Here is a 23,063-nt window from a genome sequence, read left to right as displayed (position 1 = left end):
CCGTGGAAGAGAACGCGGGTGCAGAACTCGGTCAGAGTAACCAGCAATTGTGGGAGGGGGGCGCGGACATCCCGTCGCGGACGGATATGCCACTTCCTGCTGCAAACAGCCCGCCAAATCTCGATCGCATATAAGCGCCGCGTGGAAACCAGTCGAGCTAATTAGCGTACCGCACACAGACGCTGACAGCTCTGCCCAGAGTCTTCAACATAATCATGAAGACGACGTCGTGTGCCGCTCTGCTCTTCCTCACCTTCATTGCGCTGTGAGTACCAATTTGCACTTCTTATTGTGCTTAGTAGCATAGTGGGCTCCAGTCGGCCTATCTTCGAGCGCAGTGTGCGCACTGACGAACGTGTTTACCTGAGGGCACGATTTGCCCAGAAGACACGTGCTCGAGGATGGGTGTCTCCAACGCGTAATTCCAACCACACCGATCACCACCATGAGGTCCACCATGCATTGTCACATCACGGCCAGACCGTAACCTGACCTAACTGAATTTCGCGTATACACCTTACTATTAAAGGGCAATAAATGCGAAAGCAAGCTGGTGAGCTTGCTGCCCAGTTGAATCCCTACCGTTCTGTCATCACCGTCCGCGCATGACATGACGTTTCGTCATGCTTCGCATCTCATCATTTGCATCTGTGCTGATACGGTTCGTGCATCGGTCTACCAAGCCATATACGTAAACGAACACGTACGTGTGTCTAGCGTATATGTGGGAGTTCACGAATATAGTTCCACTGATCAAGGCGATTCGAGGGGGGGAAAAGGCGTCTGGCATTGTAGATTATTTAACATGAGGAATTTATTTCTATAACAGACTTTTTCGTTTCCACATATTCTGAATGTAGAGGAATACAAAGCTAGGTTATGACATAAGCATTTGATCTTGCATCAAGTGACCGTCAATTAATACTAGTTTTACTGAAGCAGTGCACAAGTACACCAAATAGGACATATATGTCTAGTCGCAGACTGACACATTGTGCTCGTAACACGCACAGCAATAAGGAAAACTTACGCGTGTGCCATGCAGAATAGCTTAAGTATGTGAGCTTTGCCGTTAAATAATCATAATGTCTCGATCGTTGTGTAGACCTATATTTTAGGCTTTATTTTTTCACACGCTAACAGTTTCCGAAAACAAGTACGGAAACCATGAAATGTGTCAAACAATTGAGTGGTACCCCATTGTCACGTGATCCGCGTGTCCACGCTCAACGAGCGGCGCCTTGTCTTTTTTTTTTATATATATATACACGCGAAAGTGCCTTCTAAAGTGAGAATATTGGTTTTACGCGCTTCCAAGAGCTTTCATAAACTGCGTTCTATTCCTTACACACGAGCTGAAACAAGCGGTCACGGCAGTAGCTTTTAATCAACCCAAGAAACTAAACGGTGCGGAAAAGATGGACAAGAATGGAGCGGCGCACGTTAACAGAATTCCTCGCTAGCAATGAACCAACAAGATCAAGCGAACACTGTTTCCTATGAGTCCTCGTAACTGTTCTACGCCTTTAAACATACTATGTGAACTCTAGAGCATGGATCGTCCGCCACGGTGGATCAGTGGTTACGGTGCTCGGCTGCTGACCCGAAGGTCGCGAGCTCGATCCCGGCTGCGGCGGTCGCATTTCGGCGGACGCGAAATTGTAGAGGCCCGTGTACTATTCGATTTTAGTGCGCGTTAAGGGACACCAGATGGTCGAAATTTCCGTAGCCCTCCACTACGGCGTCCCTCATAATCATATCGTAGTTTTGGGACGTAAAACCACAGATTTTATCTAGCGCATGGATGGCGTTGCGTGCGAAGGAGGCAAGCACTCCATAGAATCAATGAGCCACGTTTGACCGTTGGCCCCCGTGTGCATGCTTCATCCCGGGATCTCCTGAAACTCGCGAGCACGCTAGTTCGTGCTCGCTCTCCGGGCAAACAGCGTGTCTTGGCCGCTGCGCCGCAACGGCGGTTTCTAAAGAAGCTCAGGGCCAAGCGTGCGCCTTATCCTATTCATGTGCCTGCTCGCTTTATGCCGCGTAAAGCGCAAGCGGATACTCGTAAAAGGCACCCGTGCATCGCTTGGCTTTGCAAAGGCAAGCCGGGCCCGCATGGCTAACCGCAGTTCTCTTTTCGCTTTCGCTCCACAATCGCCAGGGCCGAGTCGATGCCCTCCTGTCCAGACTGCGTCGAGGTCGACTGCCCCGAGGAAGAAGACTGCGCCTATGGAGTCACGAGCGACATGTGCGGCTGCTGCAGGGTCTGCGCCAGCGTGAGTGCACCCTTTTACGTCACCCAGGGAAGGGAAAAAAAAAAAAGCACGACAAAAGATGTATGAGGCGAACGTGCGTAAGCGGAGGAGGCCTCTTATGAAACAGATTCGCAGGCAAGGCTTCAAGTCGTGAGCTCGCTTCGCTGCTGTTTTGAAGCCTCTCGCACGTGTCACGAAAAGGGGGTGGGGGGTGGGGGGGGGGGGGGGCAACCAGCACTTTTTAGATGGCTGCAATTCGCCGCACCCATACATAAGATATAAATTTCCCGAGTATAGTTCGCTTTCAGAAATTTTGTTAGCAACACGCACATATACCGAACGCTTGTGCTATAACCGGGAAATTTATGGCCAAAAATATACATTTTTTTTATTGAGTAAGGGTCATGGAAGCCTTAACTGTTCGTCTATTGAACCGTACACCGAAGGCCGGGGCGTAGCCGGGGGGGGGGGAGGGGGTTGGGGGTTCAGACCCCCCCCCCGAAATTTTTCACTTTTGCTTGCGTATATATACATGCACACATACAAACGCACGCACGAACATACATAAGGTATGGTTGAACCCCTCTCCCCCGAAAAAAATTTCTGGCTACGCCCCTGACCGAAGAGTTGTGCCGTGCGGCGCCGCTGCCATCGATCGAGGGTACATGTTCCTGCTGCATTGAACGTTCGTCAAGCAGTTCGCTTTCCTAGAAGCTGTGGCTTACAACACTAACCGTGACATCGGTAGCGCTGGTTTCTGTTGCGATGAAGCCACGATGCAAAGGTTTAGGATGACTTCGATCGTATACCATGTTGTTTGGAGCCGAAACCACATTTGACCAGCGCTTTAACGGTGAACGCTCATGTGCATTAATTTACGCCTTCCGTATGCCGGTCCTTGTGTGTTCCAATCACTACAGTCTTATCGATGACCGGCGGATAGCTTGTCCGAATATATAATACGGACGTTACAGGTGCATTCTCGATCTCTATCAAGCATATTTGTCAATCGCGATCGGCTCATGCGCAAGCTACGGAAAATTCTATACCTTTCGGGCACGAAAATGCACAGTGTGACAACCCTGGAAGAAAGTTATGCGGATGGTACCTTTTGGTCTCTCTCCCTCCTGTCTTTGCTAACGTTCGCAGACAAGCAATCGAAAACAACCGGAGGCGGACTTGTAGGTTCCGACTGTTCAAGGGCTGCACTCAGTGAAGCTTGGAACACGTGCAACGTTTTCTAATCACTGCAACACCAAGCTTAAAGGGGCACTCAAGTGAAACAATGAATCAATTTAGACTCATAAATCATTATTAGGCGTACTCACAGAAGAGAAAATGAAGGTCAAAATTTCACATTTAAATTTCGCGCCGAAACCCCTGTTCATGGATGTCGGCGTGACGGCACCGAAATTAAGTGATTTTTCGCATTTTGGCCCCATTGGCTCAACACTATTCCCTGAAACTTTGTATGTCAAGTCTTAGTACATAATGTAATTCATATTTCCCGATTGAGAACTATGTAGGCCCACGTAGACAGGGGCGTAGCAAGAAATTTTTTTCGAGGGGTTGGGGTGGGGGGATGTTCAACCATAGTTTATGTTCGTGCGCTCGTTTGTATGTCTGTGTATATATACATATGCAAAACTGAAAATGGTCGGGGGGGGGGGGGGGGCTGCAGCCCCCCCAACCCCCCTGGCTACGCCACTGATGAAAGGGTAATTTTACTAATACATGAAAAATCGATTTTTCTCGTATTACTAAAATTACCCTTTCATAATACCAAAAGCACAACTTTTGCAGCAAGAAAATGCAGATACAGCATAAAGCTATAAAGCACAAATAACATAACTTTGGTAATTTGCCTGAGTTCACCTAATTACCCCCACAGCCTTTGACCACACCCCGCACCAGAAATTATTAAATGCGAAGCATTTCTTAGCGAACTTCTGCGACTTTGAGCGTATCTATCTATCTATCTATCTATCTATCTATCTATCTATCTATCTATCTATCTATCTATCTATCTATCTATCTATCTATCTATCTATCTATCTATCTATCTATCTATCTATCTAGCCGCCTACGACTTTGTGCTCTCCTGGTCGCTTGGTTCATCGAATGTGCACCAAAATTGGTATGGCGTAACATGACTGTATGACGAACATAAATGACAAGTCATAGCATGAAAATCATGACACGCATGTCATGTACAGCATGACTTACGTGCCACGCTCATGGTGCGCTGGCGGCCGTTTCGCTAGCTTGATCTACCCCGAAATTGGTATTGTGCGACGTGACTGTATGACGAACACAAAAATTCGAGTTAACATGAAAATCATGACACGCATGTCATGCACAGCATGACTTACGTGCCACGCTCATGGGGCGCCGGCGGCGGTTTCGCTAGCTTGACCTACCCCATAAAAACACGAGTTAACATGACAATCATGACTCGCATGACATGCACAGCATGACTTGCGTGCCACGCTCATGGGGCGCTGGCGGCGGTTTCGCTAGATTTATATACACCAAAATTGGTATCTTGCGACGTGACTGTGTAACGAACACAAATAACACGAGTTAACATGACAATCATGACTCGCATGACATGCACAGCATGACTTACGTGCCACGCTCATGGGGCGCTGGCGGCGGTTTCGCTAGATTTATATACACCAAAATTGGTATCTTGTGACGTGACCGTGTGATGAACATAAAAACACGAGTTAACATGACAATCATGACTCGCATGACATGCACAGCATGACTTACGTGCCACGCTCATGGGGCGCTGGCGGCGGCTTCGCTAGCTTGGTCTACCCCGAAATTGGTATTGCGCGACGTGACTGTGTAACGAACATAAATAACACGAGTTAACATAAAAATCATGACACGCATGTCATGTACAGCATGACTTACGTGCCACGCTCATGGAGCGCTGGCGGCCATTTCGCTAGCTTGCTCTACCCCGAAATTGGTATTGCGCGACGTGACTGTGTGGCGAACATAAAAACACGAGTTAACATGAAAATCATGACACGCATGTCATGTACAGCATGACTTACGTGCCACGCTCATGGGGTGCTGGCGGCCGTTTCGCTAGCTTGATATACACCAAAATTGGTATCTTGCGACGTGACCGTGTGAGGAACATAAATAACACGAGTTAACATGAAAATAATGACACGCATGTCATGTACAGCATGACTTACGTGCCACGATCATGGCGCGCTGGCGGCCGTTTCGCTAGCTTGATCTACCCGGGAATTGGTTTTGCGCGACGTGACTGTGTGACGAACATAAAAACACGAGTTAACATGAAAATCATGACACGCATGTCATGTACAGCATGACTTACGTGCCACGCTCATGGGGTGCTGGCGGCCGTTTCGCTAGCTTGATATACACCAAAATTGGTATCTTGCGACGTGACCGTGTGAGGAACATAAATAACACGAGTTAACATGAAAGTCATGACACGTATGTCATGCACAGCATGACTTGCGTGCCACGCTCATGGGGCGCTGGCGGCCGTTTCTCTAATTTGATCGACCCCGAAGTTGGTATTGCGTGACGTTACTGTGTGACGAACATAAATAATAGGAGTTAACATGAAAACCATGACACGCATTTTCCTCAATGACATACAAGACGATGTATGCAGCTCTTTGCTGGCTGCTTCGCATTACATTGATTCCCACAATGCGTGGGATCTGCCGGCTTTTTGCAATACTATATATATATGTGGCACGCAGTTCGCGTAAGCGCATCTGCGCGGACAGCCATGCGCAGCCAGACCCAGTAGTCGAGGAGACAAGTAGGGTGCCCTGATGAGCGTTTTGTCCGCTTTGGGGTGAGGATATCTGCGGGCGTGGCTGCCATATTTGAGCCCACGGCGTCTTACCGGCGTCTCACCGCTCTACGGCGGCTGCGCTGAGAGGCGCAAATGCGGGGCAAAAAATGGCGTCGCGGCGGCATCAGCCCCTTCAAGAATGGCAACACCCTAAAGGGGGCGCACACATCGAGGCACCCTGGTACTAGTACTACTAGTACTAGAGACAATTAGTAAAGTCACTTGTCTCTTGTCTCTAAAGCGCAGGTGAGCGCTTGTCTCTAAAGTCAGTTCCAGTGACTTTAGAGACAAGCGCTCACCTGCGCCCCCTGGCGTAAGCGCACGTGCGAGTGCGTTATTAACTGAATAAGCGAGTCTGTTAACAAAAGCTTTAGCCCCATGTTTAGTCATCGGCTATCTGCAAATTTTTTTAAATTACGTAAGCGCTCTCTGGCAAGGTTTTCAGGGGAAAATATATGTGTGGGTGCATGCATGTGTCTGTGGTAACAACAGGGGCGTGGCCACAATTTTTTTTCGGTTGTATGTGTGTGCATGTCTACATATGCAAAACTGAAAAAAATTCGGGGGGGATATTAATTAACCCCCCCCCCCCCCACACACACACACACTCTACGCCAGTGATAAACAGCATGACAGCGACACAAAAAACTCTGCAAGAGCATGCACATTTAGCACACCTTCAACGTCCCCACCACCCCGGGCGACTTGTGAAAAGAGGTGTTTTGACCTACTATTTTTTTCTAATTTACCATCAGCATCTGGCCACCAGCCAGTTTGGGTCGAGTGTTACGTAATATTGTAGCCTGATGAAGGCTACTGTCAGACGTTGCTAATTTCGGCCAAATGACGGCTGATTACAGAATAATGCTGAGTAAATTATGGGTGATGTTGCCATATATATTTTTGTATGATGAAGTTCCACATAATGCTTGTACACACTATCTCACAATTTCCAATTAAAGAGTTTATGCTCCAATTATTTTTTTTGTGTGTGTAAGCATATGGTATAGCTCCCCAGAATATATTTCACAGACAAAGCGTGCCCATCCCTGAAACAGTGCAGTTTGTAGCTAACACGGATTTGCAGAGACACGCAATTAAGACAGCGAGTCACATCAAGCGAAGTTGTATAATAATACTTGAAGGGGCCCTGCAACACTTTTCTGATCGAGTTATAATTCAATAGTATCACTATTAGCGCATGACGCTTCACGAATGACATGCCGCAAACATTTTTAGAATCCGTCAAGTAAGAGCGGAGTTACAGGCATTTCTCTGCAGGATGACAAGGGGCAAGGAGATGCGCCCCTTCGTCAGCGCGCGTCAGGACCTTGAGCACTTTCTTACTTTTTTTTTTCTTAGAACGCACGGCTTACTTGCAGTGCTATCGCGAGCGCGGGCACGTGGCGCTATCCCGCAGCGGCCACGGCAACTATCGAGCTTACGATGCTCAAATCAACGTTTGGCTCAAATTACACTCGAATCAACGTTGGCTCAAATCAGCCAATGGCCGCGGACTTGGGTATATGGCATCATTTGTAAAGCGGGATTTCCAGGCCGCGTGCCGCGCTATATTTAGCTCGCATGTTCTCGGGAGCCTTGACTACCGATCGGCAGCGTTCTCTGACGTTCAAAAAGTATTGCAGGGCCCCTTTAAAGGGACCGAGAACCAATTTTTAAGGTACCTATTTTCTTCAGCGCAACGGTAAACTTGCCGGTCAGAGTGTCTAATCACGGAATGACAACGTGGAAAACGCCGTGAAACATTTGTAATGAGGATTTTTTTATATCTGCTGCGAATATGAAGTCGTATACACTCGTGACGACACATGCTGCAAACAGTGAACGCGAGAGAGCTTCGTGTTCGAGCGCGGCGGTTTACTGCGCATGCGTGCACTCCGCGCGCATGCGCCGCGGCTTGTCGACATGCTCCACTGGCTGCAACTACTTTTTACCTCGTAACCAGCACAGAATAGAGCGGTGATAGATAATAATATACATACTCTAATCTTGAGGGCTGATTATGGCGTGCATGACAGCATCACACTACGTGACTACGTACAGCAGAGCGATTGGCTCCATAATCCAGATTCAAGACTCTTCCACTAGGCTGCGCGACATACTGGTTTTTGTTCTAGTTTTTGCTAAACACGATTTAAAAATATGGATCCTATTCACAACGTGAAAAGGATGCTGGAATCTGTCACTATATTTCACGTGTTATCATTTCTACTACGATCTAATCTCACGTTGTGGCCAGTTGTCGGTCCCTTTAATAGCCATTTAAACATTCATCGCAAAAGAAATTGTTTTTGAAGTACGCAATCTTGCAGGGAAGTTGTGGCATATAGTGAATAAGTATTACATCTGCGCAACAGCAAATCCCTACTACACTAACACCACCCTCCCCCTCCCCTGTTGACTTCAGCAAAACTATATATACATTTAAAAATGTTTACACACTATGCCTCAACTTGCGTGCAAGTTCCTGCACAATCTTTTTCTTCCATACATTGTTCATTTTGTCGCCCCACTACCACCTTTCGATTCCTGCAATGTTGTTGCGATTAACACACAAGTTTTAAAAAAAGGGACCTGGACTGAGTCACCACCTGAACTGAGAGTCACCTTGGCTTTTTTCTTTTTCCAATAAATCATTTAGGGGCCTGGTGAAGAGTGCGGTGGCTACTGGAATCACGGAGGTACTTGTGCCGAAGGACTCACCTGCAAACCCAACCTCATGTTTTACCAACTACCTGGACAGTGCGTGTACAACAAGTGAAGACCCAAGCCATGGTGAAAGCAGCGACAAGATTTCAGCACATACATGATACAGTGTAGTGGACATTCTTTGTAATGCTATATCTGACAGAGGTGGCATAGCACGTCAGTATATACGCAGGCAGATAACATTACTGAAGATGCAACATCGAGTTGCTGTCAGAATTTTTATGCGATTGCTTGTTATTCATGATAGTTTTACAGAAGTCAAGGTGAACCTGGATCATTCCACAGTGCTTTCTACTTAATGAAGTCTCTGGAGGAAACTCCTGTTCATCAATCATGTGCAATATATTCACACCAAGAGTCATCTCATGAACAGCAGCGCAACAGATTTCTGCTCAGTGTGCATTGTGCTTGATGATGACGATGTGTGTATACTTATGGTGCAAAGGCCAATGGCGGCCAAAGAGCATCAGGTGCGTTACGCTTGTGTTTCCTTAATCTAAACAGTATTTTGCATGCTAGTTCGACTTGGACACCATTGTCAACACTTTTTGTCATATGCATCATTTAGCATTGGCTGCAGTCACAGAATAAGATATGCTGCATGCCACATTAATTTTTGGAATGTAGCTATGAACAGCATGAGACTGCTCACAGTTACAAGCCTGTAGGCAGAAACTGAGGTGCCCACTCTTCCCCTTTATTGCGCAACGCATCTTTCTAATGAATTGTTATCTCTCTTTTCGAATCTTTGAGCAGGATGCATTGTTTTTCTACTATGGTCAGGAAACCTTGTGTGTCGGTTCTGCCAAATACTCAAACCTCGATATCAAGCAGCCTCAAAGTTCCAATGGTGATAAAGCCTCTAGGGGCAGCACCTAGAGATATGAACTAAATTAGAATATAGCTGTGACACCGACCAATGCATGTGTGAACCATTGCCTGTAGGCACCAACCGGTGCTCTAACGTCTTTGCTGCACCCACTGCTACAATTTTCCATGTTCATTATGCTAAATTAAGCTGGCCCATTCAAGGCAGCAGTGTAGTCAGAAACTTGAAAGGGGCAGTGAGGAACACACACTTGACTGGGAAGGGAGGGGCTTGGCAAGCAGATGTGTTCATGGAATCTATTTTGTTTTTGGGGGGAGGGGAGGTGAGAGGGTGCAAAGGGGTTCATATGGCCCTATTGTTTCTCTCCCTTGACTGCACCTGCGCTTCAAAGTGCACCATTTCATGAAATTAATGTTCTCTTTTATTCTTTTTAACAACATTCAATGACTTGCACACATAACGCAACGATTGTGTGATAACACAATGCCAAAATGGAGTAGCACACAATAGTGATCATGTTTCATACTTAATTTATTGCACATTGATTCAGCCCATCATAATTTAACACTTATTTATGTGTAAATATACAATTGCTAGCCAGTGTTTTGCATGCTACCAGCTCCTTTGTGCATCAGTTGGCATTGAGTACACATATTAAAGGCCTCATTGTAGATGCTCATGCTCTTATATACTCTTTAATGTATATACTGGATGTAACCTTGCATATTAGTGTATGTGTGACCTGAACTTGAATAAAGCCCTGGAGTAAAAACACTTATACACGTCACTGTACTTGCAATGCAGGATAGAGAATAAGTTAGAGGGGGGAGAAAGAAAACACTGCCATCTAGAATGTATTTGTTCAAACAGCATGTCAAGGCACCAACACAATGCGATGCCTTTTAGGCAGCACACTGCCTGAACAGTTTAAGGGCCAACTGCAACAAAATTTAGGACCATGTAAAAAGCTATGCATATAGTTTTGCAGTCATTTAAAATTTTATGTTAAGAAAATTATACCTAGTATCATTCCCACCCTGCAGCTTTGTCAAGATTGTTTCAATAGCATAAGCTATGCATCTTTAACCAATTTGAAAAAAGTGAAATTTTGCTGCAGTTGGTTTTTAAGGTGCCGCCTCACAAGGCTCACCAATGTTTGCCTTACCAAGTGTGTTGAGTGCCGCGCAACATTTATTGCCAAAGCCATATGACTTTATGGGCTGTCTGCCAAATATGACATCATATGGCTCAAAGTGCCATCATAGTGAAGTTACTAGAACATAACTTGCCAAAAAAATGCCGCATAGGGATCAGAAAACACTGCCATGCGTGTGTCGCACAGTGCTGGGCGCCAGCTTGCATCGACTTGCTGCAATCCTTCACTGACCTTGCTCTGCTGACGTAAGAGCTGTGAAAAGTGAAACATGGGCGGGGGGGGCTTCTCTAGTTCTTGTAAAAGGCTCTATAGTTTGAGTACTATAGCCACAGCAGTTACATAGGATGCCCAGGTCGATCTGCACTGGTGTGCAAGTTCATCACAACACCAAACAGCATGCGCACTTAGAATGAGAAAATTTATATGTGAGAGTAAGTAACCCCTAGCTAAAAGAAAACATTAACAGCATGCTGATTTGAATTAAGAAAAATGACACATGGCTTCAGATCAAATGTGCCAACACTGTCTTCTTGGGGCAGCTGTTCTACCAATGAAGTTGACTTGAAGGCTGGCAGATGACCAGAGTACAACCACAAGTGCCATTGTACTTATACCGCAATGACAGAGCACAGGGAGGAGGAGGAGGTCAGAATGAAATGGGGCTCATGAGGCCAGCTGATTTCCTGTTTATTTACATTATCGCCGTTAAAAAAACTTTCAGGGGAAAGCAGCTAAAACCTTGGTTTCACACTAGAGGTATCACAATGTGTATGAAACCATATTAAATTCTGTTGATATCAAAGATACATAATAAATGGTGCATTCTAAAGGGACAAAGACATATGCAAGTAGCAACTGCCCGAATGATTCTGCTGCAGCAGAGCCGTAGTTGTGCACAAATGTGCCATTTGATGAGCAAACACGTAGAGTGGCTAGCTTCTGCTTTTTACAGTTTGTTTTCACAGTTCAGGCAAAATAGTTTTTTTTGACAGTCTCATGATGTTTACATTTTAAAACATTGTTCAGTGATGTACGATAATCAATAACACACACTACATTCTGAAAATCTGGTGATGCCCTGTTCCAGTTTTATTACTATTATTGCTATTATTGTCATGGTGCATCATATACAACACACTTTATTGTTTCGCATTTACAAGCTGCTCAGTAGACTTATGCCCAGTAGTGAACACTATCGTGTGTATCAAATAATAGAAATATGCCATTGTTTTTTAAACGAAAGAGGTACAGAATACTTTGCTTGTTCAAAAATAAGGAAATACGATTCTACGATTGACTCAATATTTAAAAGTTGTTTTTCTCAAATACCTATATGCAATTAGATTAGGAAATCTTGCTGTTCAAACACCCCTGGCCATATATCTCATAAGGCGCATGGCATTGAGACGGAATGCAGCTAGCAAAACCCAGAAGAGTGAGAACACATAGGTTTGATCAAGACATTCAAGCGATGAGTTAAAAACTTGAGCATCACTAAGCATATACAGAAAGCTTAAGATACCAAGACAGACAGCTACTCATGTTACAAGAATGAAGCGAATGAGTAACAATACACAATCTTGCAATTATAGGATTTTACGTGCCAAAACCACACTATGATTATGAGCTATGCTGCATGGGGGGGGGGGACTCCAGATTAGTTTTGGCGACCTGGGGTTCTTTACCACACATCTAAATCTAAGTACACAGGTTTTCTTGCATTCTGCCCCAATTTAAGTGCGACTGCCGTAACTGGAATCAAACCTGTGTCCTCAAACTTAGCTGCGTGACACCTTCGATGCACAATCTTGACATTCATGTATATGAATAGAGTGTCTTTAATCGTTGTTAATATGTTTGTGCATCTAGTATTGCATTAACTCCCAGAGGGCAACACCTATGAATGTACAGAAACCTGTGTACAGCAAACATAAAGCTCTTGGAGTTAAGCTGTGCCATTTGACATACCAAAGCTACACAGCAGGCTATGAAGGACACTGTAGTGAAGGGAATTAGCTTTGATCACCTGGAGTTCTTGAACATGTATCTAAAGAATAGTACAAAAGCATTTTTTTTACATCGCACCTCTATCACAATCTGACAAGGAATTGAACCTGCAACCTCATGCTTAACATGACACAATGCCATAGCCACTGAACCGCTGTGGCAGATAGTAGCACTTCTGTGTATCTGAATCGGTAGGCATACACAATTATTTGAACTCACATATATTTTTAAAAAATGCTGTAGATATTGCAGTCACAAGTTCAACAGTCAGTGCTATTCATCATTGCTAAGTGGAGACTCTGCACATATGCATAGATTCTACAAGGTAAACATTGAAGATGAGGTCCGATAACCAATAAACAATCAACTTTGCAGGTCAGCATGCAATTCAACAGAGCCACCACTGTTATTTCCCCACAAAAACATGTTTACAGGCTGCAGCTTCAAGTAACGTAACACAAAAACATTACTGGTTCCATGGCTGGTGGTAAAAAATGCATTTTGGTAAAAGAAGACACTAACGTAAAACGAAAGCTTAAAAGGGGCCTTGCAGCACTTTGTAACAGAACTATGAAATGCATCTGGCTTAAAGGATAGGAGAGTGTGGGTACACGTGTGTAATTAAGGAACACATATGCCCCATAACAGTGGCTCCTTCCTATTCTTGGTATGCTTCACCCTAATGTGTTGCTACTGGACTGCGCTAACACCTTTGCGTTTCGGCGAAGCTAATTAGGAAATCACTGCAGCTGCGAGCAGATCGGCACATAAATAAACATAGCAGCGGTGGTAGCTTAGATTAATGCCTTTTTTGGAAAATCCATGTTTGGATGGCGAAGGGCTTCTGCATCCAAAATTTCAAATGTCCTTCTCCGTTGGCACTATAATGTATGTGACACCGCCACATACACGATAGTGCCAACGTTATGTTTGACTAAACTTGCGTACTAACCATGAGCAAGGTAAAATAAAAGCACAAAATGACAGAAAGTTCAGCTTGTTGGTAGGGGTTCACTGTAAGAGATAGTAAACCATGCAGGCATGGACACAAAAAAAAAAAGAAACAGATGGCACTTGCGTTATCTGTTTCCTTTCTCCTGTGTCCATGTCTGCTTGCCATACTTTCTTTTATGATGAAGGTAAAAGCAGTGCAAAATGCAGTTTTAGCACAACAAACCTAGTAAAACCATCACTAATACCTTGGCCTGTGTTCACACAATCCCGAGTTCACAGGCACAAAGGTGAACCAAAGCAAGCATATTTTAAGCTAGGCAGTCAACGAAGCTGTAACTTGCACCATGGAGAAGGTGAAATAACTGAGGCAACCCTAAATGATGACCAGAAGTGCAACACTGAGCTGATGATGATGAAGATTGTCTTTCGTAAGTTCTATAGAACAGAAAGAACGATAGCGTTACTGATGATGGCACTGTTGAAAGTTTCGTTCCATTTGCCAAAATAACGATTTCTCATGATGTATTTCGAAATACTGTCCATTGGAGCAAGGTACTGCCACTAAACCGTTGGGATAACTGAATTTTGGTAAGGGTGTGAAGAAGCTGCAGGAAAGCATGAGCAATTTACAGAGTGATATGCTAATATGCTCCCTGCTGCATACAGGTGCATCATATTTTTTGCAGCTGTTTGATACAGGATTGTTTTGTGTTTGGGATTGCTTATTTACAATATATTTACGAAAAGTATTGCAAGGCCCTTCTGAAGGAAAAGCTGCGTAGCACAAAAATACAATTTTGTGCAAAAGTTTCATGCCCTAACAGTTTCAATTTTACATCGATGCAGACATAGCTGTAATACCTATCATTTAATAAAAAGCATTTTAGCATCTGAGTTTAAATTATACAGTAAAATCTCAATATAACAAACACTGATGTAACAACATACTGGATATAATGAAGCAAAGCTAAACTGTTTCTTGTCAATATCAGAATGTAACAAATGCATGCTTAAACAATCATTTGATATAATGAAGGTATTTTCGTCTTAGATCTGACATTGTTACAATGAAGTTTGACAGAACAAACATAAGACAAACAAAAAAGTTATTGTAATACATTTATCAATGGACAAGGCTATCAGTTTAACAGCCACAAGTCCTGCAGAAAAGCAGCAGGTGCCAGGGCACATAGGGCCAAACTTGCATCCAACAGTGCAAATCACACATGTACTTGCATCCAACATATAATGTGAACTGTCCACACAAAGTTAAAAACAACATTTAAGATCAGCATACCTCAGCTGGGAATAAGCTCTTAGAGTGAACAAGGTGTAGAGGCACAGAAAACAGAGCAACTATGCAATCAGTGACCACCCTACACATAACATTATGTATAAAAAATAAGAAACTCGTAGCAAAAATATACAATGAGCTAATGGCCAGTCTTATGCCAGCTTTTCAAGATGGCAAAGGTATAGTGGCATAACGGCTATGCAGAAATACACACCACTGAGTACACTCCCAACAGTTCCACACAGAGTGCTACAGCTTGCTCAACACATGTTCAACAGAGCTTGGTAAGTCAGGAAAGCCACCTTCAAATGCCTCCTGGAGGACTTCTTCAATGTGAGTCACAAAACAGAAAGACAGGTCCGCCTGCACGAAAGTGGTCAAGGATCTTATTGCACTGCATGGTCGTAATCAAACTGAGCAAAAGGAACTACAGTACAAAGAATTCCCAGCCGCAAAGCCTGAAGAATAGCCAGAGTAAACTTGATAGTTACAATGGTATCTGTAAACATTTCTTTAGATGAACGATGTCCTTTGTGTTTTCCATGCACTTGCTTTGGCAATACATTCAAGTGGTATGAAAATCCAAATGACAGCAGACAAGAGGAGGAGTAATCAAAAAGCACCTGTCCCACGCACTCATCTATGTCCTGTGTTATATGTGGTTTGTACATTTTTTTTACCTTTTGCCACCAAGCAGAAAAACATCCCATTCTTCCAGATTTGTTATGAAGAAGGCATTGATAGGTGATGCTGTTTAACTTTCTTGTACCACTAATTGTGATGAAAACGCAAATACAGTAGGAGCAATACAATACTGCCCACAAAGTTCAAATGAGAGAGTACTCGTAGTGAGAATGCTTGCAGCTTAAGAAAATCAGGATCTAGCAATTATGCCGATGAAATGAGAGAGATTAAAAATGTTTGCTGAATCACTGTTTTAAACTACAAGGATGCTTTAGTGCCAGTAGTCTCAATGACTAAGTGAAATCTCGGTATAACAAACTTCAGGGGACCGCGGAAAAATGTTTGTTATTCTGAAAGGTCGTTATAGTGAAAGCCCAAAAATTTACCATAACAATAGAATTTCAGTAACGCAAACGTCCTATCTTTGCAACGGTACGTCCTTGAACTCGTTTCTCACAACAATGCACACGTGAACGTCAGACAAGGCACGTTTATTTGAAATACTAGTACGTGATCGTTTTTTGACGGGTGCCGCACAAACTCTGCGTCACGAACGATTCTAGACCGTCCGCATTTTTATGCGCCACTTCGGTTGCTGTTCCGCTTTTTTCTATGAATATGCGGAGTTTCCTCAAGTAGTCCAACGCATCTGTGGCCGACACGGACTCGTCGCGATCTTCGGGTGCTACCGTGACAAGGCCCAACTGCATGCACGCGAGTTTTGGGCGACGGCCGACAGGATTTGCTGTCGCGGAGGGCCATCCATCGTCGTCGCTTGTCGCGTCGCAGGTTTCTGGAAAGCCAGAGAACATCGCTTGTCGCCCGGAAGTGAGCATGACGATGTCGGCAAAATGGCGGCATCTCTGACCCTCGCTTTACTTCGGTTGCAATTTGCTCGTGATGCTTCCAATCGGCGCGTACTTCAAGGAACGCAAGTTATAGACTACCTTCTTTACAGCCCCATCTCACGCGGAGAACGAGGCAGCGGCCGTATTTTGTCGTTAATTTTGATCGACGGTTCGTTCTGATGTTTCGGTGGTAGCTTGCTGCATTGGTGGTAGCTTGCTGCAATGTCAACATCGTCGTCATGTGAGGTAGCCCTTCTCCCTGCGAAGCAACGATGTGAGGCGCTGCGGCTTTTCTTAAACGTTCTATGACAGCAAAAGGAAACGTTGTTGAGACGCGCCTCGTGGACTAACCCCAACATAACGCAGTTTGCAAAGTGTGATGTAGCATAGGCAGCGTACGCTTCCGGGCGCCCCATGGGATCACAGCAGATACTACTGTCGCGGTTAAACGCAACATTGCGAAAAAAGGAAGTCGCGAAACGCTTTTATGGCATCCTTATCTCAAACAAGACAATAATAAATTTGGCATGTTGTCATTCATCTACTCTGTAATTCTTTTTCGTAATTTGCCTGCGTGCACACAATAGTTTTCAATCGAGCAACATTAAGCAACCGTGACACTTTGTCGCGAACATGTGGGTGCTCCCGTCGCAACGGAGCCACGGAGCCCGTTTGTCGCAGTCGCCTTCGCTCGAAAGTCGCGTGCAATGCATGCGGTTGGGCCTTTACAAAACCTGATGCGTTGTCGCCTCCGCAACGGAGGGGAAAAAAAAAAGTTCTCCGCCCGCGTCTTTCTCCTCCCGCGCCATCTCAGGTTTTTGTGGGAGGGTGTCCGCTCTTCGCGCTGCGTCGTCTGCTACCTTACAGCTTCGCGCTGCGTCGTCTGCTACCTTACAGCTTCGACTGCCATGACCGATACACTGAAATCTAAGAATCCTCGCATTTCGGGATACAAGTTCGTAGTACTGAGGTGTTGTTAAGATTACACGGGAATCAAATAACGATCGTTATTCTGAAATGTTCGTTATTCTGAAGTTCGTAGTAGTGAAATATTTTTACATTGAAACTATAAGCAGTCGGCACGGGATTTCTTAAAAGTTCGTTAATTTGAAATGTTTGTTAATGTGGTGTTCGTTGTAACGAGGTTTGACTGTACTTGGGCAAAGTCATTTGAAAAGAAACTGATCCTCTCTCTCTCTCTTAAGCCAAGCAGCATAAAAATGTGCATTTTGCATAAACACCTTTTTTAAGGTTAGTGTTTTAAACCGTTAGTTTGCCAAAATTTAACTTGCAGGAAACATATTTCCATTCAAGAAGAGAGCAAAGATTAGAGATGACTTATACGTTCATCGTTTGAGTTTGTCTAAGTTTCACCAGTGGGCCCTCTGTCAAACAAAAACAGCAGAACAAGATGAGTCAAACAAAAGCAGCTGAACAAGATGACTGTTGAATTGTGGGGGAAAAACATGGTGTTCAACAATACTGAGGCTAGGAAATGAAAGAAAGCTTTCTATATCACAAAATTTGTTAAACAGACATTAATTAGCTCCAGGTGTTACTGTGTTTGCCCAAGACCCTAGATTTACCTTATTTGTTAGCAAGGCCGTCATCAAAAGCACATTGCGCATGAGCACCAGCTACAAGAGTATCATGCACGTGTGGCACGTAAGTTTGGCAAAAAAAAAAAAGGAGAAAAGCAAGAAGAAGACAAGCAAATGCTCACTTTAATAGATGCTGGAACTTCTTGCAAGTCTTTCTTATTTCTCTTAGGCAGTATAACCTTGCGCATGCCAGCACGATGGGCTGCCAGCACCTTGTCCTTAATGCCCCCGACCTAGATGGTTACAAAGGTACAGAGTTAGTCACAGCTTCCATACATGGTAAAGGCTTTCTCAAATTCAATATCAGTAGAATATGCAAGACTAGTTTCAGTCGATTAAAATGATAACTCAAACAAAATTCAATTAAAAGCAGGAATTCATAAAGTACACGGGTCTTTTCAGACTTTCAAACGTGGTCTATTAAACTGCAATGGCTGACTGAGAATTTAGACTCCATGGGCCTCTTAACAATCAGAATAATGGGGAGTCTGTGCGAAATACTAGATTTGCCAGAAAATAAGTGACTTCATTCCGCAAGTGGTAAAATGGAAAACTTTGATGCCGGCATCTCCAAGCAACATCATAACATTGTCACAACACTGTCATCATAACATTGTCAACATTGACACATCTAACATGAAAGTATCTTTGAAAGCAATCATCCTGGAATATGTCCCAGGTTTTCTATACACCGCTTAACCTGCGCACACTTACCTGCTATGTTGTCAGCCTTTCTTAACTACCGCCACGCTATAAGCAAACGATAGTACAGTCAATCAGTTTCAGCATCCAAAAAATCGGACGCTGACAGTATGTAGTCTTTTGTTAGCAGACTATGTCAAGCAGCATCAAAGTATGAGAAGTGGGTCGATCGCAAAACATCTGTGAGTAGTCGAATCTCACTTTTATATTAAACATGCCTATATAATGAATAATCAGGTATAAGCAAGTATATAGAAAATCTCGTTGGTCATTCAATGGAGTGCTATTCACCTGCTATTATAAACTGAAATTGTGCAACCTGACAAGGCATTGCTCATAGCGAAGCGAATAGCTTGCATGTGCACGAAACATATATTTTGGTGCCAAAAAGAATGTAAAATATAGTTGCTGAGCAATTTTACAGGCACCCAATTTTTCTTACCAGTGCAATTACTACACACTTTCCTGAAGTCCACCACCTACCCCCAGTACAAATATATAAAACAAAATTTTGTCACTGCATCAACCATACATGCGATTACAAACAGGGTGGCCATGAACATAGTTGCCACAATGTCAACTTGGCACAAGAATGCCACTTTGGCTGCTGACTACCAATGAAGTGGCAGGTGTAGCCAATACAGTGACTGGTGATAAGCCCGGCGTGGAAAGCTTGCCATCAATAAGCTCACACATGTGGACCACAGTGGTGCAGAGCCTATGCATACAAATTCCCGTGCTATGATCAGCATAGCAAGATGCAGACATGTCATCAAAACCTGCAGGAAACACTTTGCTGCCTGTCAGGGACACTTACTTGCATTTATTTCTCATAGACCTAATCTAACGTAAGTAAATTTGCCATCTGTATATATAAGGAACAACGGATGTAACAAAGGCACTTTCATATCTGATGTCACTTCATTATACAGGGTGTTTTTTCTTCAGACAATACAGGTTTTTTTTATAAAAATCCTATGACAGTAATGCACTTGCCATTTTCGCACACGAACCCTACGTCAAGGCTGAAATACTTTGCCACAACTAAAATTAAATTTACGAGACTAATTAACAAAAAACTAGTTAATTAACTTTTTCATTAGTGACTTGAGGGAAGTTGTTTATATTAGAAAGTTGTAGTGCATGAAAATTTATGGCATACCGATTTTTTAGAAATTGTGAAAGTTTCATGTAATTCGAGATATTCATAATCGAATTTCAAGGGCGATATCGAAACTGATCGCACCCGGTGTACAGGAAACGCGGCCTGTCTGTTACATCAGACTGAAACTACGCGTGATAACGTAATCAACTTTTTTTTTTTAATCCTTGGTTCTTGTTAGATGAGACACCCCGTATATTCATCATCATGGCTTGGATTTTTCTTTGTTTGGATCCTTCTCTGCCTGCACACACTTCTATATATATGAATAGTCTTTGCTTCACCATTTAAACAGTGTTGGAAGCAGACACCATTTGTGTTCCACATTGCACTTATTAAGCTCAATTTGGCTGATAAAAACATTTCAGAAAAAAAAAAAATCATACCGGCAGCACCAAGCCTTGCAGAGTGATTTCGCCTGTCATGGCCACGTCAGGAAGGACTGTGCGGCCAGTAAAGAGTGATACCAGCACTGTAACTATGGTGATGCCAGCTGAAGGTCCATCTTTCCCAACAGCTCCAGCTGGAAAATGTATGTGCACATCTGTGCCCTCCATCAGGTCAGTGCCCTTTTGCACAGGTAGGTGGAACTGCAATCAGAGGCGATATCACCATCATCGCTCTGTTTGTGTACACTGCAGGATAAATTACTTCTGTCTTGCACGAGCTGATTATGCCTCCAAGCTTCCTAATTTACACTACCCAATACTCTACTGCCTTCAACTCCACCCCTTCCCTTGCTACCCCTGCTGTCCCTCTGAAAGACCACCTGTTATCTGCCCTACACATTACATTGTCTGCCCAGCTTCCACTTCCTCTTAATGTCAACTAGAATATTGGCTACCTCTGTCTGCTCTCTGATCCACACCATTGTCTCCCTGTGACATGTTACATCTAATGTTTTTCGTGCCGTTGCTTGCTGCAAGCACGAAAAACATTAGATCCAAGCTCCAAGCCTCCACTCAACCTCCAACCTCCAAGCTTTCACTCAAAATTTTAGAACCAGTAGAATGCAACAACTGTACACTTTTCAAGGATAGCGGTAAGCTGCCAGTCATAATTTCGTAATGCCTGCCATATGAGCTCCAATTTATTTTTATTCTTCCATAACTTTCCTTCTCATGATCAGGATCCCCTGTCAATAATTGGCCACAGCAAACCTTTACACTGCTAAACTGTCAGTGTTTTATGATGTCTTCCCACAGATTAAACAACAAACCATGAAGATAATTTCACGGTTCAAAGTCATAGCAAGTGCCACAGAAAAGGCTGAAGCTATACACCAAGCAGCCAAACAAAAATCCTAATAGTATCCGGGCAGAAAGTGCACACACCTTGTCAGCATGAATGCGCAGCCAGTTAAGGGCCAGTTTTGCAGATTCCTTCATGACGTCTCCAAGTTGACCAGTGAGCACCAGCTGCCCATCACCTTCCATTCGTGATGCCTCCACAAACATAATCTCACCCCCAGCTGCAGTCCAGGCCAGGCCCACTGCCACACCTGGCTGCAGAAGCCGTGCATCCATCTCTTGGTCATACTGTGGTGGCTGCAAGGAAGGTGGCATTGCTACTTCATATAATGCTCTCGCACATAATGCAAACAACCCAAGCACAAAAGAACACACTAAGCAGCAATGCATGCAGTAGCCTCATATGTTTTGTGTTCTTCCTTGTGCCCTTGTATTGTTCATGCCATGCTAAAAAAGCACTAACGACATACCTTAGAGTAACAGAGAGCTGAGCTAGTTGGTAAATATTCATTCTAAAAAGACAGGGCATGCAAACACGGACACAAGAAAGAAGTCAGGAAACCACAAACGCCGGCGTTTGTGGTGTCCTGACTTCTTTCTTGTGTCCGTGTTTGCACGCCCTGTCTTTTTAGAACGACATACCAATAGGCTCGCATGCCATTTCTTGCTCCTACTAGTAAGTGGTACTAACTGTCAGAAAGCTACAGCAGCCTTGTTCAAACATAATATATTGGATGGCTCCTAAAAAAGTAGGCATGACAAGACATAGTATTGGGAGAACAGAGTGCAACATAAAAAAACCATCTACAAGAAACTTCAAAACTGTACGGAGTAACTTTTATTATGTTCATTTAACAAAAATTGCAATCTTCTTAAATCAGAGGTGCATTAACTAATAAGTAGCTACAGTTACCAAGCGATTGCACCTCGAGAGTGTACTAATGTAGGAGCTATCAATCTTTTCCCATTTATACTGACATCAAAACAGAGAGAGAGAGAGAGAACAAGAGACAGCATCACAGATAGTATCAGGCATCAAGTTTTCATACACATGGATGTCTTTATGAAAATTAAATCAACAGCGCGTTGTAAGTAGCAACCTCAAGCAGCGTCTCGTACGTTCTGTGTTTTTCCTGTTGTTTGTGATAGTCTAAATTTTCAATGGCTCTTTTTTCCGCTTGTTTTTAAAGAAAGCACTTGAAATATCACTGACTACAGAAGCACGACTACGCTCCCATGTGATGCAATGACAGTAGTAATTTTAACAAGCTCAGCGGAGAATATAGATACTATTCATGCCTTTCATGCACTGTACAGCATGTCATATTTGAGCTGGTTCTCAAGCATGCAGCGCAAACTGATGACGCATAATGGGAAAATTGCATGCTCACGCGAACATGGTACGGCAGAGCAATTATGCATGCAGGCAGCAGACCCCTGGGAAGTGCTGTCTCAGCACTCTCCCAAGCTCTTATCACGACTACAAAAAACACTACCCAAATATTTAGTTGGGTAGTGTTTTTATGTAGTGCTCATGCATGAGTGAAACTTTTCCATCATGAGTCATCAGTGTGCATTGCACAATTGAGAACCAGCCATAACGTGATGGGCTGAAGACTGAAGGTACACAGGGTAAAGTGTTAAAGATGTGATGTTTTACTTTTCCCCTGAGCTGATTAAAAAGCACTGTTGTCACTGCACGTAGGCATGTGGACATAGAGTACATTTCATTAAA

General features: G+C 43.8%; 2 protein-coding genes across 2 annotated transcripts in view; one reads left to right on the top strand and one right to left on the bottom strand.

Moving 5' to 3' along the window:
• The first annotated feature begins 77 nt into the window (after positions 1-77).
• LOC119374949 (venom protein 302) lies at positions 78-10,444 on the top strand. Its single transcript, XM_037645149.2, has 3 exons — positions 78-265; positions 2,162-2,276; positions 8,774-10,444. The coding sequence occupies exons 1-3, from the start codon at positions 216-218 to the stop codon at positions 8,891-8,893; spliced, it is 285 nt and encodes a 94-aa protein (XP_037501077.1). The 5' UTR covers positions 78-215; the 3' UTR covers positions 8,894-10,444.
• Positions 10,445-11,494: 1,050 nt separating this feature from the next.
• Positions 11,495-23,063, bottom strand: part of LOC119374938 (lon protease homolog 2, peroxisomal) — a 49,663-nt gene continuing 38,094 nt past the window's right edge. Inside the window, exons 15-18 of the mRNA XM_037645139.2 lie at positions 21,413-21,625; positions 20,465-20,668; positions 18,337-18,447; positions 11,495-15,444 (exon numbers count right to left, since the gene is read on the bottom strand). Coding sequence (XP_037501067.2) covers positions 15,331-15,444; positions 18,337-18,447; positions 20,465-20,668; positions 21,413-21,625 — 642 coding nt within the window. The 3' untranslated portion in view covers positions 11,495-15,330. The remainder of the gene's footprint in view (positions 15,445-18,336; positions 18,448-20,464; positions 20,669-21,412; positions 21,626-23,063) is intronic.

The sequence above is a fragment of the Rhipicephalus sanguineus genome, chromosome 1 (assembly GCF_013339695.2).
Source record: "Rhipicephalus sanguineus isolate Rsan-2018 chromosome 1, BIME_Rsan_1.4, whole genome shotgun sequence".
NCBI lineage: Eukaryota > Metazoa > Arthropoda > Arachnida > Ixodida > Ixodidae > Rhipicephalus > Rhipicephalus sanguineus.
Note: the sequence above shows the minus strand (reverse complement) of the source record. Positions and strands in the feature narration are given on the sequence as shown.

Excerpts from the sequence above, each read along its gene's own strand:
- LOC119374949 (XM_037645149.2), top strand. The coding sequence starts at position 216 with ATGAAGACGACGTCGTGTGCCGCTCTGCTCTTCCTCACCTTCATTGCG. Across the intron at positions 266-2,161 it reads TTCCTCACCTTCATTGCGCT|GGCCGAGTCGATGCCCTCCT; the intron begins GTGAGTACCAAT and ends CACAATCGCCAG. Across the intron at positions 2,277-8,773 it reads GCTGCAGGGTCTGCGCCAGC|GGGCCTGGTGAAGAGTGCGG; the intron begins GTGAGTGCACCC and ends TAAATCATTTAG.